At 40.8% G+C, this 18076-nt stretch overlaps 1 protein-coding gene across 4 annotated transcripts in view; it reads right to left on the reverse strand.

Moving 5' to 3' along the window:
• Window positions 1-15013, reverse strand: part of SPTY2D1 (SPT2 chromatin protein domain containing 1) — a 29533-nt gene extending 14520 nt beyond the window's left edge. For 3 of the 4 annotated variants that reach the window (XM_026078899.1, XM_026078898.1, XM_026078897.1), the window contains exons 1-5: window positions 14856-15012; window positions 6148-6262; window positions 3048-4655; window positions 1998-2163; window positions 1253-1330 (exon numbers count right to left, since the gene is read on the reverse strand). In XM_026078899.1, the coding sequence (XP_025934684.1) occupies window positions 1253-1330; window positions 1998-2163; window positions 3048-4655; window positions 6148-6262; window positions 14856-14915 (2027 nt within the window). In that variant the 5' untranslated portion in view covers window positions 14916-15012. Of the gene's footprint in view, window positions 1-1252; window positions 1331-1997; window positions 2164-3047; window positions 4656-6147; window positions 6263-14855 lie in introns of all 4 variants that reach the window. The other variant, XM_026078900.1, reaches the window with a different exon arrangement.
• Window positions 15014-18076: the final 3063 nt, after the last annotated feature.

An 18076-nucleotide genomic window follows, 5' to 3' on the forward strand; every position in this document is an offset into this window, starting at 1 on the left:
ACTCCAATACAGGCTCTAAAACAGATTTAATGCCTAAACAAATTGAGGAAATAATTTGAGTTCAGGAAACTGCAGTCATCCAAATTAAGAGAATAAAAAAATATATCAAGTATATATGTAATCAAACTCTGGCTTGAAGCATCACTTAAGTTAAAAATTTCATGACAACTATAATTTTAGTGCGCTTGCTTGGTTAGAAAGAGCTTCTTATTTTAAGGGTCAATGCCTTTAACCACAAAAATCTCAGGGAAAAGTAGCTGGGGATAGAAAAAAGTTATACTCAAAATTATAGTCAAGATTCATACCTTCCCTTTATAAAAGTGTAGTTAAAAATTAGCCAGGTATTCAATCTCGCAAAACCTCACTCCAAATGCCTAGTAAGAGAACCCAGTGAAGAGCAATACCTCTGTAACGTTCCAATTGTTTCTTGTAACTCCATTTAAGAGACTACCTTAACTCTGTGAGACCTGCAGCTATTCCCAAGAACAAGGGGGAATAAGGACACTGACTGAATTTGAAGATACAAGCTTCCAGTACTCTAGGCCCCATCTGAATAGCAAAAAACCTCAGTAAAAAAAAATTTGGTAACTCAGTATATTTCCAATATCTTCCACTACCTACAAAAAACAACTGTACAACTTGTCAAAGCTTTGACAACTGTATCATTCACACATCCTCCATCTAGCATTAAAAAAAGTAAAATAAAAGTTTATGGTTAAGGCCAGGTTTCTGTAATAGCCAGTTAAGATTTGCACAGGTCTAGGGGCTGAAATCATGATTGAATCCAATATGAAAATAGAGTCATTTTGAAATCACTATTTATATATAAAATTACTCTGTACAGATATTTTATAATTTTAAGAAGTCTCCTTCATCCTCAAGGACTAGCAGAGTATTGCAGTGTTTGGAACAAATTTAAGGGTTTAGCATTTTAACTGGAATTTTTAGTATTTGTAGAAATATTTTGGGGCTTAAGTTGGTATAATTTTTGCAAGCAAAACTTACATAATTAAAATGAACACAGATTTGTTTACTACACCCATTATTTCACTGGCAGGCTGGCTGCCCAAGTTTAATCTTTGTACCTAAGCTTTTCTGTCAAAAACAGCGAGACTTACCTCTGCTATAAGTAGTATTATGTTCAGGGATACATTTAATCAGCAAGAATCCACTCTAAGTTGCTCCATGACTTCAGACAAACTACTCCCCCCCCACATACACACCTTCTATTTAAATTTAAATCTGTGCATACCTCCTAGCTTCTTCTTTCTGTTGCTCTCTCCAGCTGCTCTCCATATAACGTAAGGCATAATCACTTTCATCTTTGTATCTGGAAGTTGAATATTCATGTTTAGCACACTAAAAATAAAACATGATCATGTATGGCTGTTATGAATTAACATTTTTTATTTTGAAAAAAGAAAATTATCTTGCCATTTACTGTTAGATTTTAATGTTTTGAAAGAATTAAAGTTCCAAGTCATTAAAATGCTTGCTTTGTTATACCTTATTGTCAGGCAAGAGGAAAGTATTGAAACAAGCCAAATAAGGGATTTCATTTTCCAACAGTTCCTACCCAAATACACCAAGTTAGATTCTCCTATGAAATAGCTAACACCATTGCATTCAGCAGTTCAGCAGGCAACTGCATTTGACATATTCTGAAGTATTACAGGCTGCTGTAGAAAGTAGAACGCCCAATGACAGAAAAGATTTAGGAGTTATACACATGAAAAATTGAAAACAGTGTTTTGTTTTCCAGTTGTCCCATTTGCACCAAATTTTATTGCTCCTCAGAAGAGCATGCAGGCAGCATGAAAAGTCAAGATCCCTTCTGTACAGAAGCAACTCTAATGTTTAACTTTCTGCAACGCAAGAACATTTATGGATGCCAAGAATTTACTCATTCATCTCAAATATTCAGTTTTATTCTTTGAACTATAATTTCTGTAAGAGTTTGTTTTGTGATATCTTAAAATTAACTTGGGCTATCTTACCTTTTCCGGTCATATCCAAATATTTCCCGAATATGCTTTGATATTTCTTCTTGGGGTTCTCCCTCATCTTCAATGAAGTCATCCATTTCAGAGTCGTATTCATCATCATCATCATCATCTATCTGCCTTTTGTAACTAATGGGTGGGAGAGAAGGTCTTCCAAGACCTAAATGAGAGAGGAGTGAAGAACGACATTAATTTGTCTAAGAACACAGTCATTTTCTACATTTGCTTCTTCATAAGCAAGTGTTTTTACAGTACTTCTGGCTGTGCCCTGAGCACAGACATTTATAACTCTGGGCTTCAAGGTGAAAATGTTCTGTCTTAATTTAATTAACAATTCTAAGACACACAGTAAAAGAAAATATTTCCTCTAAGCTGTGTTATGGAAGATTACATATCAGTATCATCAGCTGCATCCTGAGTGAGCTACCAGACAAAAGTCTATGTTCTTATTCAGACTCAGGGTTTTCTAGACACTTATTTGTAAGAGTCCATGCTTTTTACTTCTGTTCAAAAACCAGTTTTTAAAACTATTCACTTACTGATGGTAAAATTCACTGCCAAAACATTCATTTGCCAGAACATTTAAGCAACACTCAATCACAGGTTTGTTGTGAGGTTCTATTTTTTTTTTATTTACTGCTTTAAGCATTTGTTATTTAAAGCACTACTAAATTTTTATGAGTAACTGCAAATTTAAGTGATGCAGGAAGTGAATCCTTCAATTCTTTCCCTTTTAACACCATTCATATGCCAACATCTACCTAGGCTGCTTAGTTTTCTTTCATGTAAAAACTTTACCCTCCAGGTCCTGATTTCAGGCAGTGTGGGTAGGGGTGAAAACAAATAAGAAGTTGCAAAGGGGGGAAAAAAAGCATTCTACTGTTAAATGCACTCTTTGAAAGGCAAATATGGCATTTTATCCACATCTTTCTAATTGCATCTACAATTTTTAGAGGCCCTCATTGACCTCAACCCAGACATATCAAAAATATGGAGGAAATAACACCTAGGTTGAAAGATCTTATTTGCTGTAAAACTTCATACCTTGTGGATGAAACACTGGTCTATGCCCTTGAAAAGGTCTCATTCCATTAATCTGTCCGTTGCTAGGCCTTGTGACTAGATTTTTAGAAGAAATTGTTTCTGATACAACAGTACACTTAGGTTTTACAGGTGTACCCAAGCCGCTGCCCGGTCGCCCAGGTCCTGCGCTTGGGCTGACACCTGGCCTTCCTGGTCCTGTTCCCAAGCCACTGCCTGGTCGCCCGGGTCCTGTGTTTGTGCTGACACCGGGCCTTCCCGGACCAGTGCCCAAGCTGCTGCCAGCTCGCCCAAGTCCTGCATTTGTGCTGATGCCTGGCCTCCCTGGACCAGTGCCCAAGCTGCTGCCGGCTCGCCCAAGCACCATGCTTGAGCTGCTGCCTGGTCGCCCAGGTCCAGTGCTTGAGCTGCCAGCTGGCCTTCCAGGTCCCATGCCTGAGCCGCTGCCCAGGCGCCCGGGTCCCGCGCTTGAACTGATGCCTGGCCTTCCAGGTCCCACAGCCGGGCTGCTGCCCAGTCGCCCAGGTCCTGCGGTCAAACCACTTCCTGGCCGCCCAGGTCCCACACCAGAGCTGCTGCTTGATCGCCCAGGTCCTGTACTTGAACCGCCACCTGGATGTCCAGGTCCTCCTTTTCCTAAACTGCTACCTGACCGCTTTGCATTGGAGTTAACTTCACAGTGAAGGGCTGCAGCACTTCCCAGTTTGCCATGGGCAGATTTTTTCAGGTTAGATTCTTTAGCAGACGGCAGCCTCTGGGCCCCATTGGCTGTTGCTTTTGAGGGTGGCACATGAGTGCTGGAGCCAGATTTTCCTATACCATTAACAGATAATTTACTATGACTGCTACCAGTAGAGCTCTTTAAGGAGCCATTTTGTGAAGTTTTAACTTTTTCCATTTGACTGAATTTGGATGATAACGACGACCGTGAGTGCTTTTCAGTCAATGCTGGTGCTTTGGATTTCTTATCAGCACCACTCATAGAAGACAGACTGCCTTTTGGAGAGGAATGTTTATCTATTGAGCTTTTGCTAAGTTTTGCATTTACAGATTCTTTCTGAGAAGTCACTTTTTTTGAAGAACTGGATACACCTGTATTCCTAATCTCTTTCTCGCTTTTCTTTTTCTCTTTCTGCACTTCCATTCTTTTGTTTTTGCGCTCCAAATATTCTCTCTCTCTCAATTCCTCTGCTGTCCTGGGTCTCTCTTCTATCTTTTTCACTACTTTTATTTCCACTGGTTCATATTGTTTTTTTTCAGCAAGCCTTAGAAGATCTGTGAAGTTCAGAGGTGCTGGTGCACTTTTGGGAGGCACCTTTGGTTTCACTGCAGCTTTGGCTGGTTTCTCTTCATATTCCTCTTGCTCATGCTCAGATTCAGTCTGACTGTATTCAAACTGTTCAGTTTCATCTTCTGTTGTGTACTCAGCCTCTGCAACCTGAGCAACATTCTCAGAAGTCCTCCTCTTTCTAGGCTTCTCTTCAACAGGAATGCCATTATAGCCGTAAAAGTTATCCTTCGTTCGCGAAGCCATAGCTCTTGCTTTTCTGTCATGTTTCAGTTCAATACGTCTAGCCAAGAGTTCTTCTTTCCTTCTTTTTTCTTCCAGTGCTGTAGAAGAAAACCAGGAGAAAGTTATGCAAAAGCACTCTATTTTTAGTTTCAATTACTTCCAATTGATTTAAGACATTTAAGACATAAGTTTATGGATATCTGGCTAACAGCTATTTGAAACAAAGACCAGAGTGATCAGAGGTCTGGTAAGAGGGCAGGGGACCTAGACAACCTAATCCACCTGAATCAGCTACTCCTAAAATCCAAAGATGAAAAATTAAGGCAGTGCCACTATTGCACAACCCACTAAGGTGATTCAACAGAAGCGACTCTCTCCATAACGCTATGCAAACTAAGGGGAACTACTGTGTAAAGTACAGGACTTCACACAGGATATCTGAAGAAGGGAAGGAAATTTTGGGATTGAGCAAGAGAATTGTGATCGTACAGAACTTACTATTGGATATTTAGGTGAAGGTGGAGAAAGGGAGGGATCAGGGAGGAACAAGTATTGGAAAACAGTGTGCACATCGCAGCAGAGGAGGAGCAGAGAGAAGGAGCTGGACAGAGGCACGCAAGCTGCTGGTCAGTACTTGCCTGGCAGAGCCCTGTGCCAGATCTCCACAGCCTGTCCTATATTCTTACTAAACTATTTCCTGCACAAGCATGTGCTCCATTTTGAGTACCAGTGGCCATGATCTACTGGCAAAATTCAAGTTGAATTAGCTGGTGAACAAGATGAAAGGTCTGGGGGCCAGATACCGCGACACACAGGCTACAAGGGCCAAATACCAAAAAGACCCAGGAAAAGGAGTTTCCCTGAACATCAATCCCTAGAAACAGAATTGGGCTATTCATGCTGCATTTTATGTAGGTGCCTGTAAAGGCGCTGTCCTGCTGCCTGTGTTAATTTATTTGTCAATGGCCGTGCCTATACAGAGTGTGTGTGCGTGCCTATTTGGAATTCATGCTCAGTCTTGCTTCTGGCTAGACTTTGAAAAAAGGGATAAGGTGCAGACTCTCATGGAGGGGAGGAATCCCCTGGGCCTGCCAGTCCACTGGATTCGGCTACCCTTAACAGAGGGTGAGCATTAGAAACAATGCAGTCAGTTTCTTCTATAGACTAAAGGAAATGTAAATAATAAAAAATTGTGGCACAAAGCTTCTGCCGTAAAAATTAAAATTCAGACTGTATTGATACAGCAGATTAAGACAGCACTGTGAACAATAGGAACTCTGTTTTGACGCAAATACAGCCTTGCAAAGTTATGAAGTAACCAGAAATCCAGCATGGTTTCTTGCAGTGTCTCTTCACCTTAACTACTTCTTGACTTCTGACAGTAAAAGCTAGGATAGCTGATTAATATTTAAATCCCTAAGAAAGCATAAAAGCATCCCTAATCCTTAGTTTTTCTTCATCTTTCACTTAGCATCAGCTGTGTGCCTAAATTCAAGGAACAGACAAATAGCTGTATGTGCAAGAGGAAAAGTCCTAAAAAGTGAATGAAGCTCACCAGTAGGAAATATTTTGGACAACTTCAATAGTTACCTTTTTTCCTTTTTTCTTCTTCTTTCCGTCTGAGAAATGCTTGCACTGCTGCAGACTCTACACCCTTGACTTTTGGAACCTTTTTGGGAGGACCAACAGCCAAACTGTATCTTTTCTGCAAAGAACAAAAAACACGTCAGAAAAGTTAGAGTTGTAAAATCTTAAGAGTTTTTAAAACTGAAAAGTTTAGCACTTGTCAGTCATGTACAGTCATGTATTTGACTAAGCATAGAGACAGTACTGAATAATAAACAATGAATTTCCACAGAGGGTGGTAGTGTACTCAACTGTGCAAAGGAATAGCAGGAAACCAGAAGATAGGTAGGAAAACCAAAGGAAATGAGTAAAACACACTAGACTGAGAAGAAATACAATAGCTATAACAGTAATGGAACAAAAATTTTCAGTTCAGCCTTACACTCTGACCAAGCAGGAAACAAAAGTAGCATATACTCCAAGCTGTCAGAGTCCCTTCATTTTTCATACTGCAGGTTTACAGGTCCATTATGGCTTTCAGCTTTTTTGTGGATGCTCGTATCAGTTTAAGAGCACCTTATTCAGTAAATACAAACAAATTCTATTAAAAATGTAATTATTCCAAAGGTAAGTTGGAATGCAGACTTCATCAGCATAATTAGGAGGCTGATCTAAAACCAATGACATCATTTTGACTTCAGTTCCTGTTGTAGTGGTCCTAGTTGGAAAACTATAGTATATCAAGGAATTAGTGAACGGTGTAACAGTAGACTTGATGCAGTGCAGGCCTGTGCTGTACTTATCAGCTGACCACTAGATGAATTTAGCCAACTAATTGCAACATAGAAGCCTGTATATAACTCCCACTTGGCACCTGGCAATTATAACACCTGCACATCTCATCTTACCTTGAAGTAAGGCAGCACATTTTCATATAACATCCTTTTGCTTGGTTACAGAAATGATGAATAGAGTTGTTTACTTCTAAGAACATCCTATAAAAGCTCTAAAGACCACAATGCTGGTGAACATCACCATGGACAGGATCTGCGCAGCATGGCACACCCTGACTAGAAGTCTGTCTAATGCTGTACAACTCTGGGTTCCCAGCATCTGAAGGGACATAAGTCTATGCTACATGCTTTTTCCTTCACATGTTATCTCCAATAAATGGTATTTTAATCAATACCTTAGAGTCTGAGTGCCTTTCTTACTGGGATCTATAAGGAATACTTGCACTTACACTTGTTCAGACATGCTCTTTCATAAATGTTCCAATTATCAGACTGAGCTTTAGAGGGATACAACTAAAATGGAAAGAATAATAATTCTGGTCTTCTTGTCACAAAAACAGACTAGAGAAGACAAACGAAGCAATGAGACACACAAAGAAAAAGTGGCAAAAATAGACACAACAGGAAGGAGTCAGTTAAATCCAGAAGCAGATGTAAAGCAAAAAATATATTTAGAAAAAGTGCTTTGATGTTTGAGAAGTTTTGGGGGGGATTTCGATGATAAGATAATAGATTAGAAGCTGAAACAAGATCTTCTGCATGGTAAGTTAGGATCCTCACCAAATGAAAGCTGTGAAGTGAGGTCCCAAATAAAACATTTTAAGCAAATATATGGCACAGAAGTCAGTATTGGTACAAATACTTTTCAATACTCATATAGCCTTATTGAACATAACATTAAAAAGATTACATGAAAGTGTGTGGTAGAAGTATCTACATCCAAATATTTTTGAGGCAAGAAACAGACAAGCCTGTAGCATAAATCCCTATAGATTTCAGTACCTCACAATGGAAGCCTCAGTTCTAATTTTGGATTCACTGGAACAGTAGCACATGCATAGATACTTGGATTACTTTTATATAAATAACATAGAAAATCAGGTATTATCTTGCATACACAAATACTAAGATACAAGGTTCAGAGGCTCATTTCTAAAATGCAGCCAAAACTGGCTCCAAGAAGGGCAGCTACAATACCAGCTGTTAAAGTTGTCTTTAATAATTTCTGAAACAACAAAACTATAAAGCTACACCATTAATCTACCTTCCAGTAGCAAAACCTGACATACAGCCTCACCACATTAAAGAGCTACTACAACCAAGCTCATTTACTGAGATTCATCTACACATACAAGTGTCTGCCACAATCTGAGAATGAATTTTGTGAGTCTGCACCACTGAGATGCTCCTACTCTGAAGGATTTTTGGTACTTACAAGTGAAATGATTAGAATCAATCATAATTGCCAGGGCTATTTAAAGAATAAGACAACTCCTGGCGCCGGGCCCCTCTTTTCTAGAAAGGCAAGAATTTCCCGGCCTCCCCGGCCCCTCAGCTTCTCAAGTCTGTGTTTACAGTAAAAGGCATTCTAAAAACCACTTGTTTATGAAACCCGAACCGCGAGGCAATATTTCCTGCCAAGTTCGGGTGAACCGGAACCCTTGACTTGGTAGCCCAAAGGAGGCTGGCATGCTCAATCTAAATCAGAAAGGATATAGAGACAAGTCAATCCACTCGTTGTTAGTGAATATTTGTTCAGAAAAAGGTTGAAGCAAGTTAGTGGACACCTTAACAGCAATTCAAGATACTCTGTCTGTAGCATACTAGCCAAGTAAATTATCTTATTCCCAAAGTTAAACATAGCATGTTTTGTCATTGGTAACCTAATTTGGAAAAATTTGGTTTGCTTACCCAGTTTCCACATATATATATATATATTTTTTAAAGTACAAAGCAGAGGATTTTCTAAAAGTATTTCAGGCCTAAGAAACACTTTTGAAAACTGTTTGAACAGCAGGGACAAACGTAAATAGATCTATCATGTTAGGAGGCTTTATAAAGAATTAAAGTGATATGGAAGCAGTTTTCAGGCTTTGTTTTGCTGCACTGAGCACTCCTACCCAGGAACAGGTTTGTGAAGCAGCTTGACAAACATGCCATCAATAATGTGCAAAGTTATGCAAAATTCAAGACTTAAACTTCCTATCAGTAACTTTACTTTATATTGATTTCCAAGTGTACTGGGAATCACTACTTCCATTGTTGCATGTTTTGTTCACCTTCATTTGGAAATAGCATAAAATAACCAGCTTAAGTTTACTTGTCTTAAAAGCACTGAAACTTTCACTTGGTCTACAGCCCCTGATAAAATGTTTTACTTGCACCACAAATTAACACAGCATCAAATTCCAGGTAAAACGGACAAAGTAAATAGGGGCATATCACTACTTTTTCCAAACAGCAGCTGCACTAATCAAACTTTTTATATCTACACAGAGTTGGTTAAATCAAGAGAAACAGAAGCGTTTAGCCTCTGGAAAAGAGCAGGTCAAGCTATTGCAGAACACTGCACTACTCACACTGTAAATGCTCATTATCTCTCAGGGTAGCACCCAGGGACAGATCAGTACCTGAATACTGCCAAAATACCAAGTGGGCACTGCTTTATCCAAAGAAAAAAGTAAAGGCTGTGAAAGTGCCTTTCTTCAACTGTGTACCCTCAAGGAGTAAAAAGCCCTACCACTGAGTAGCATTTTTAGAGCACAACTCCTTTGTGCTTTGAGATTTCTCATTTTTACCTTTGCATCTGTGAATGTTGCCGTAACTATATGCCCACTAACTGCTCATCTCTGAATCTGACTAGCAGTACTTTAAGAGTATGTTGGAAAGTCCATTAAAGTGAAAAATATTATTTTTTTGCTTGCAGCCTTAATAAACTGGTTCAGCAGTCCATCTAGCATACTAAATTGCATGAAGACCAATGAAGAAGCAGAACTTTTCTGAAATGTATACTCCAAAAAGATTAATTAAAAATTAGGATTAATATGGCAAATAAATATTAACATATGAGGGTTTATATATACATACATATATAATATATAAAACATCCCCCCAAATACAGGGTGCTGGTGTCCTGGGAACCAGCCTTGGGCTGGAGGCACTACAAGTGAGCCCTGCAGGTCACAAGTACAACTACATGATCTGAAACTCAGGTTTTTCTCTGAAATCACTGCCTTGTATGCCTTTCTGTTTAAAATCTGGCACATGATCTGATACAGTTGCAGCTGTTTTGATACCAACACTGAAGTGCCAAAGATTAGACTGTAAAACCTCGATTTTATAAAATTATTGTAAACTTGCTGCATCCAAATTAAGCCCAGAGGACTGGGTACCAGACCAAACCAAAGCAATAGACTATTAGACTCAGGAGAGAGAAAAAAGCAGTAAAGCTATTCCCTTTAATAATAAATATTTACACATGTAGCAATGCAAAATGTCAAACTGATCAGTTTTGCATAACTTGATTCTAAAGTAAAACACTTGTGCAAGCAGTCATTTTTGCTATGGACATGCCTATACAATCTAATAACTCCACTTGTGCTATCAGTTCTGGGCAACTTTCATAGGTTGTCACACAATTTTATAGGTTAGCAAGTTATGTGAATCCTATACAACGTTACAACAGAGCTTTCTTGTTTTTCCTTCCCATTGGTGGAGACACGTGGCTTTCTCCAAAGAGAAGGTCCTTTTATACGCCGAAGATTGAGAGGGGGGTGACTTTCTGATAGCATAACTCAGGGTTCATTAGCACAGCTAAGTCACATATACCTCCTTGCTTTTGTCGCTCCTTTTGTCATGCCCTAGTGCTGGCTCCTCTGGAGGCTGCTCTCCAAACTCATCAATAAGTGGCCATCTGTGTTTACAGCCCAAGGGCCTCTGGCACTACCCGGGGCTTGTACTTTCAAGGCCTCTGCTATCGCCTTATTGTTCACTCCACAGACGGTCCCATTTTAGGGTCACTGACAGTTCACCCTGCGCAGCTACGGTTTCTTAGAATACATACATCTAATGCTTGCTCAACTACTGGTTTTTAACATCAAATTATGGCAAAGTTAACAGCAGTTACCAAACGTGCATACATTTGTTTGATTCTCTTCAGGTTACAACACCCCTATGAAGACAAATGTTTTAACACTATTTTAACCATAACCTCATACTGTTCTCCAGCTCTCCAGCTTTAACAAGGTTATGCATTTTACTACTAAAAAATATATTTTTTAAGATTTTGCAACTGCTACTGTCACAACACCCAAGTTGAACCATTAATTAAAAAAAATGCAGAAGTATTTTTTCTTTGTTAAATGTTGCTTCACACAGTTAAAAAACCAGCATGCTTCACTGTTTCCTTTACGTAGTGATATTGCGGTCCCCATTTTCATCTGTTTACGCAAGAAGAGAGATTAGGAACAGGAAAGCTCACTAAGTTTTGCACATTTTAGTCAGCGTTTGCAAGAGCCTGGACCTTAACTATCAAATATAGTCGAGACTAAAAGCCCTCCTCAACCCCTGTCAGCCTGCTACATTGCACATCTTTCTTTCCTCCTCATATGAATACTGATATAATACATAGACCATTTCTAGGCCCTGTTTTTGAGACAAGTTTTAGTTACATAATAAATGCATGAAGACCAACTGAAAAGGGGTCTGATGCTGCAATGAATCTACACTAAAAATCATACTTCACAGCCATTTTTCATATTTCTCTTGAAGGGCTTCTGCTACCTATGAGCAAACATTTAATAGTTTGTAGGTTACAATTCCACAGGAAGACTTTAAGCATATAGGGGTCTCTGTTGAACGAATTTTTGCCATGGTACTACTTCTCAAATACTTTAAATGGCCACATTTAAAGGCAAAATAAGCAGGGGAATGCAAACCAAATTTCTGGCAATTATATTTATCTGTCAATTTTGCTGAAGGTTTTTTCTTAAAGATTCATACTTGCTATACATGATCAGTCTGACTTGAAATGAGATTTCAAGTGCTGACGTGGACAACAAGCTGTTTCAGTTTTGGGTCACCTCTTTGCAGTTAAATGCCATTCTGTTTCAGACTTAACTGCACTATTTTGTAAGTCCTGTATATGAAGGACTCATCCCCCCGTTAAAAGAAGGGGGGGGGGATCAACATGAGAGCATTTCAACTTCTGATAAAGTATTGATAGTAGTAGAAACAGAAGGTGAGATAAATGGATGGCTTGGTTTATAACTATGCTCAGTGTTTTGTAAAATGACTGCAGTTTCATTTCAGACTTGAAGACTCTTCCATCCAAAGGTCTCCAAGCACTTCTACCACATGCCTTGTCACACAACATTCTTGCAGCATAATAGGGTATAACAATTCCACAAGCAAGAGAACACTGACATAACAGTGATTTAAATCTCTCTGAAGTCAAYAGTAATCTCACATAATTGATAATGTGCCTAATCAAAGCAAGATCATATCCAAAACCTAATGAACTGCTGAATATAAAGACCTGTAACTAGAGCTATATACAATACAGAATGTTACATGAGGAAAAACCCATAACTGAGGCTCTTTTCAGCAACTGCTATGAAAATTATTAGCATCACATCATTAATGACTTTTACACAAATTCATATGTAGACTGTTTTATTTAGAAAGAAAATCTGATGCAAATAATACTGTATTGAAAGGTTTATTTCAGCAATGTTCCTTTAGAATCTGGATTTCCATAGGGAGATGAACAAACAGGTCTATTTTTACAGGGACATGATGCAATACTATCACTGTTTTATGATACAGTAATCACGAAAATCATTATTTCTTAAATAGAAGAACTGGAAACTACAGAAAAACTATATACCACATGTATGTGGTACTCTTTTTTCATTACCATAAATGTGAAATAGTTAACTTAGTGCATTGCAAACTTGCCCTTAAACTTCTTGAAGGAGAATTCAGAGGATATATTGATTAACAAAGGAACTAACACTGCTGGAAAACTCTTAATTCTACATGCCATCAAGTTTTGTTAATTGGTCTGTACCATATTTTTAATTTAAAATATTTTAAGATTAATTATATGCTTCTCATGTGAATAGTTTTTATGCACTAGTTTTATTCTGGTGGGGTGACTTAGATATCCAAGTATCAGGAAAAACTCAGCGTGCACTCTTATGAAGCCTAGGAGCTGCAGATAATCACAAATAGTGTCAAGTGCAGCTCCCCTTTTGCTCAGAGATCAAGGCCTGTACAGTTAAAAGCTACACCACTAACACACTAGAGAGCCAGGAAATCAAAGCTGTCTCAGCTATGGATTGAATTGCACTCTCAGTCCTTAGTTAATCAAGTAAATCCTAATCCCGCTTTTTCTAAAAACAGTAACAAAACCCTCATGCATTGCACAAGGAGTAGGACTGCCTCCCCCTAGTATCACATCTGTGATAGAGAACACAGCAGCTGTTTCTTCAGTTCATCATAGCTTATAACAATTTGTGACATTAAAGAGTGGTGCAGGACATTAAAGCTTCATGAGAAAATTAAGAGAGCAGAACGTAATTTTAAACAGAACTACAACTACCCAATGACAATTTAGTGAAACACCTGTTGTATGAGCAAGTCATAAACAGGCATTTAAATATCTTCACATGTTTATATATATGATATTGTTCTACTTATATTACAAATTATCTTTCTACATGGAGCCAGGGATAAAACCAAATCAGGCTAAATAATTAAAGAGTAGGTCTTATAAGATTTTTTTTTTAACATGATTGAATCTGATGAATTATGCATATCTACCATATGGTTGGTCCACATTATCAGTAGTCATAATATTAGTGACTATTAGCAAAATTACATAGAAGCATTGAGACAGTCTAAGTTCTAGAGGGTCTCCATTTTAGAAATGTTAAAAATAAAGAGCATGCTTCTTCTGTGTTCCCTACAGTTTATGTTAAAAACGAGCCTCCCTTGTTTACACTGCTGTAAGCAAGCTAACCACAGAATCACAGAACTCTGACACCAGTCGAACAGCACACAGAAGTGTTTCCCTAGCTGGTGGCTATTGAAGAGAATTTTTTAATCCAAATAAGCACACCTGAGTTGTAATCCAGGCCCTGCCAAAGGAATGAAACACAGTATTTCAATGTACCAAAAGACCGCAAGCTCTTCCTACTGCCAGGCTTCACATAGCCAAGTAAGTGGGTTATTTTACACTGAATCAACATAAAACTGATGGCTTGATTTAGAAGATAAACTGCTGAAATGCAGACTTCAGGACAATACTCATATGAAAGAAATCAAACGCCATTCATCAATCCTCCAGTTACCATTGCTGCAGCCTACTCCTTATCAAGGCCAAGCAATTAGACTGGACTACTCAAAAAGCAAGTTCATCCAGAACTTGCCATTCTTTGTTTCTGACCCGCGTTTGAAACGTGGCAGACTTCTGTTTTCAGAGCAAACAAAAGAAATCATCTACTTTTAACCACAACTACTGCACGCCACTGCACCACCGGTTTTGTCCTCCCGGAGCTCGACGCTTTTGGCGACTGGAAGGTACAAACTCGGGCTGCCCTTTCCCAGCTGCGGGAGCGCTGGGACCTGTTGACAGAAGGAGCCCCCCGGCCCGATGCGGGTACGTGCCGACGGCGAGGCGAAAGGCCCGGCTCCCGCTCGGCCGGGCAGGCCCCGCCGGTCCCCCAAAACGGCTTACGCGGCCAGTTTCCAGGCTGCGACTGACTGACGTGAGGCGAAAAGGCCCGAGCGAGACGCCGGGGAATTTGCGGGCGCCGCCTCCCCAACGGCTTTAACGGCCACCGGGCTCGCGCCTTCCCCCCTACCCCCCCTCCCCAACGGCTCCAACGGGCCCCGCCGCGTGCGCGCGCTCGCCCGCCCCCCTCCGCCGCTCACCGGCACCGAGTTCAGCCCCTGCTGCTCCGAGGCCACCACGAGGATATTCCGGAAATCCATGGCTGGCTCCGCGCCTGCGGGAAGCTCCCGGCCGGCGGCGAGGCAGCCGCCCTCCTCCCCGCTCCCCTCCGAGCCCGGCAGAGGCGACGCCGGCCCCCGCCACCCTGCCTCCCCGCCCGCCCGCCGCCTCGCTCGCTTCCGGCCGCCGCCGCCTACCCCTTATATCACCTCGCCTCGCGCCGGCGTCACTGCTGCGCGTCACTTCCCGTGTGGCCGGCGCTCGCCTCGGGAAGCGCGTCGGTTGGGGGCGGCCGTTGGGGGGGGGGGGCGGCGCGCGCTTCCGGGAGCCCCGAGGGAGCGGGGCAGGGGGCGGCGGCGCCGCCGCAGCCTCATAACCCCTCGCCGCCGCGGCCGGCGCCGCCCCCACGGCGGATCGATTACACCTCGGGTGCAGCTGGTGGTTTGGGGGTTTTCCCCGTTTTTCCCTCCTTCCCGCAGTCATGTGATGTCATTGCTCGGTTTCACTCGAAGCAATAAGTCATAAGCACCCCCCTCCCCACGCTTCGTGCAGGGAAACATTAAAAATTGATTACAATAATTTACTTTTTTATATATATAAAAATATAAAAAGCTGATATATATATAAGATGTATAAAAAATATATAAGAATATATATTAAAATATATATATATATATAGCAGGTCTTGCAGTTTTGGTACGTTTTGTGATTTTCAAAGCCAAACTGGAAAACTTGGAAAGCCCCGCACAGGCATTTCCAAAAAAAAAACCAAAAAAAAGGAGCTGGGCGACGTCTGCCCTTGCCTCTCTCCCATGTATCACCTTACTGGCGGTGAGGTCAGCTTGAACCGCAAGCCCGCCTGAGTGGGACGGCACCCACACAGAAAGCCCGCGTCGACCGAGGAATGCGTATTAAGCACCTGCTCCAATCTTGCTTTGCTTATCAAGACTCAGGGGGGAAAAAATGATCCTCGGCTTCACGGGATGTCACGATTACAACAGTACGCACTGCTCGCCTCATAAATACACCCCTGTAAGCAGTGCTCCCAGCTCCGAGCAGCCCTGACCTGCGGAGCAGCTGAGCAAAATGCCGTAGCTGTGCATATTCAAATATTTGCACGTTGTGCAATCGAAGACTCCTGGCTCTTCCTGCTGCGTCTATCTTCAACTCTTTCCCTGCTCTCTCAGATCTGACGAAACTTGCTCTGCTCCAGGTGGCTTCTCAGAGAGAACCGGACACCGAAATAAATAATTTTTTCATTTAATTTTTCTTTCTAACCAGAAAACGTAACTTCTGGTTTGTCATTTTTTTCTCTTTCAGCCTTCTGTCTTCCCCATGATACCGTCAAGAAGGAAATGATGCTATCTTCTGCCAGCCCTCTCTGCCGCCCCATCATTGCTGCGGCGCTTCTTGAGCTAGGATTTCCCTGCTTCTCCTTGAATTTCTTGCATCTCCGCTGCTGCCTTCCTCGCGAGGCCTTTTAGTATGACTCAGATTCCTGCACAACAACAACAGTATTGGCAGAGCAATGACTGTTGCTCTTTGGCTTTTAGATTTGCTTACTTTGGTCCTTGTTAGACTTGGCAGGAGTACTTGGCTAAACGCACTCTTTATTCTACTGACTGTAATCCTGAGGATGTGGAGAAAATCTCGCCCTGTGCCTGAAAGGACGATGTACAAGAGAAAGGCCAACTTTGGGTTTTTAAGCCAAACTGATATTTCTGTTAAAAAAAAAAAAGATGGAAAATGTTTCTTCTTCTTTTTTTGTCTGATCTGCCTGATTCTGTGCATGTTTAATCTCAAACTTGCCATGACAGAATTGTAAAAATCAGTGAATTTAAACCTCTGTCTTCCAGTCATGCACACTTCGGGCATGTGACTAATCCTATTAACTTTTAGTTAAATGTGTTTAAGTGTTTAAAGGATAGAGTCCTAATTACAGGCTTTCTGCAGAGGTCATATATCAAAGGCTGTTCAGAACCTGAGTTTTAGTATTTTCAGAATGAGTAATATTTGTATGAGTTATCCTTTCCGCTCTTCATCCAGCATCCTTTGTGCAGTAAGTTAAATGGGTGTTCCAGTAAAGCCTTTATTAAATAAACTGAATCATCCTAATGCCCAAAAGACAGGTCTCTAGATCATAAACCATTTAGATGTTAGCAGCTGGCAGTGTGAACTGAAAAGAAGCCGAGGACGTGGAAAACACCGTTTAAACAAATAGAGTTTGCAAGGCATAGTGCCAGCCTACATTATAGCTGGTTCCAATCTGAATTATTGAACATTAAGATTTCTTTTTTTTAATGATATATTAAGCAAACAGAAGACAAGAGCCCCAGGGTGATAATTAGCTGTTATTCACAATGTATAATTTAGATATCAAACTTAGGTGTTGCAATTATGACTTTTGGCTCCAGTAGAAAAACGGGTTTGGGAAGTGTCTCCTTCCTCCTGCCCCAAAAGTAAGGGCAATTATATTTAGGTCATTTCTGACAGATACTTGTCCGACCTGCACTTGCAAAGTCACCAAGCAGGGCTGTCACCCTCCATAGTGATCTCTCCTCATGCTTCCTTAGCTTCACTATGAGAAAGTTGTTTCTAACGTCTCTAATTCTCTATTCTAGCCAAAGCAGACTATAATACTGCAACTGAAGGTTTACTTGCTCCAGGCATAGTGGAAGAATAAATTCATTTGCCTGACAAACAATATCCCTTTTTATGTATCCCCCAGTGCTATTTGACTTTTTTGTAGTGGCCTGGCATGGCTGACGCCTGGTAGTTTGTGATCCACTCTAACCACCAAGCCTGTTTTTACAGTGATGCTATCAAACCAGTAAATCCACAACCTGTTTTTGTGCAGTTGGTTATTCTGCCAACAGCAAGGAGTGAAAGCGTGTCCTTCGAATCACTTTTTTCCCTGACTATAATTTGCCAAGTTTGTTCAGATCCGAGCCCTGTCCTCCAACACACTCGCTGCCCCTCCCAGCCAGCGGGTTTGGTAAGCAAGTTTTCTGTTCTGCCATCCAAATCATTTAATGAAAATATCAAATAAGCACTAAGGACATACTCCTGCAGAACTCCGCTTGATGCATCCAGCAAAGTTAATAACCTATGCTTGATAAATATTCTCAGCTGGGCACTCATCCATTAGTGGTTTCCTCTGGCTTGCTTGTGAGAACGTCGTGAGAGACAGTGCTAGAAGTCT

This window comes from Apteryx rowi, unplaced genomic scaffold (genome assembly GCF_003343035.1).
Source record: "Apteryx rowi isolate R43461 unplaced genomic scaffold, aptRow1 scaffold_49, whole genome shotgun sequence".
Lineage (NCBI taxonomy): Eukaryota > Metazoa > Chordata > Aves > Apterygiformes > Apterygidae > Apteryx > Apteryx rowi.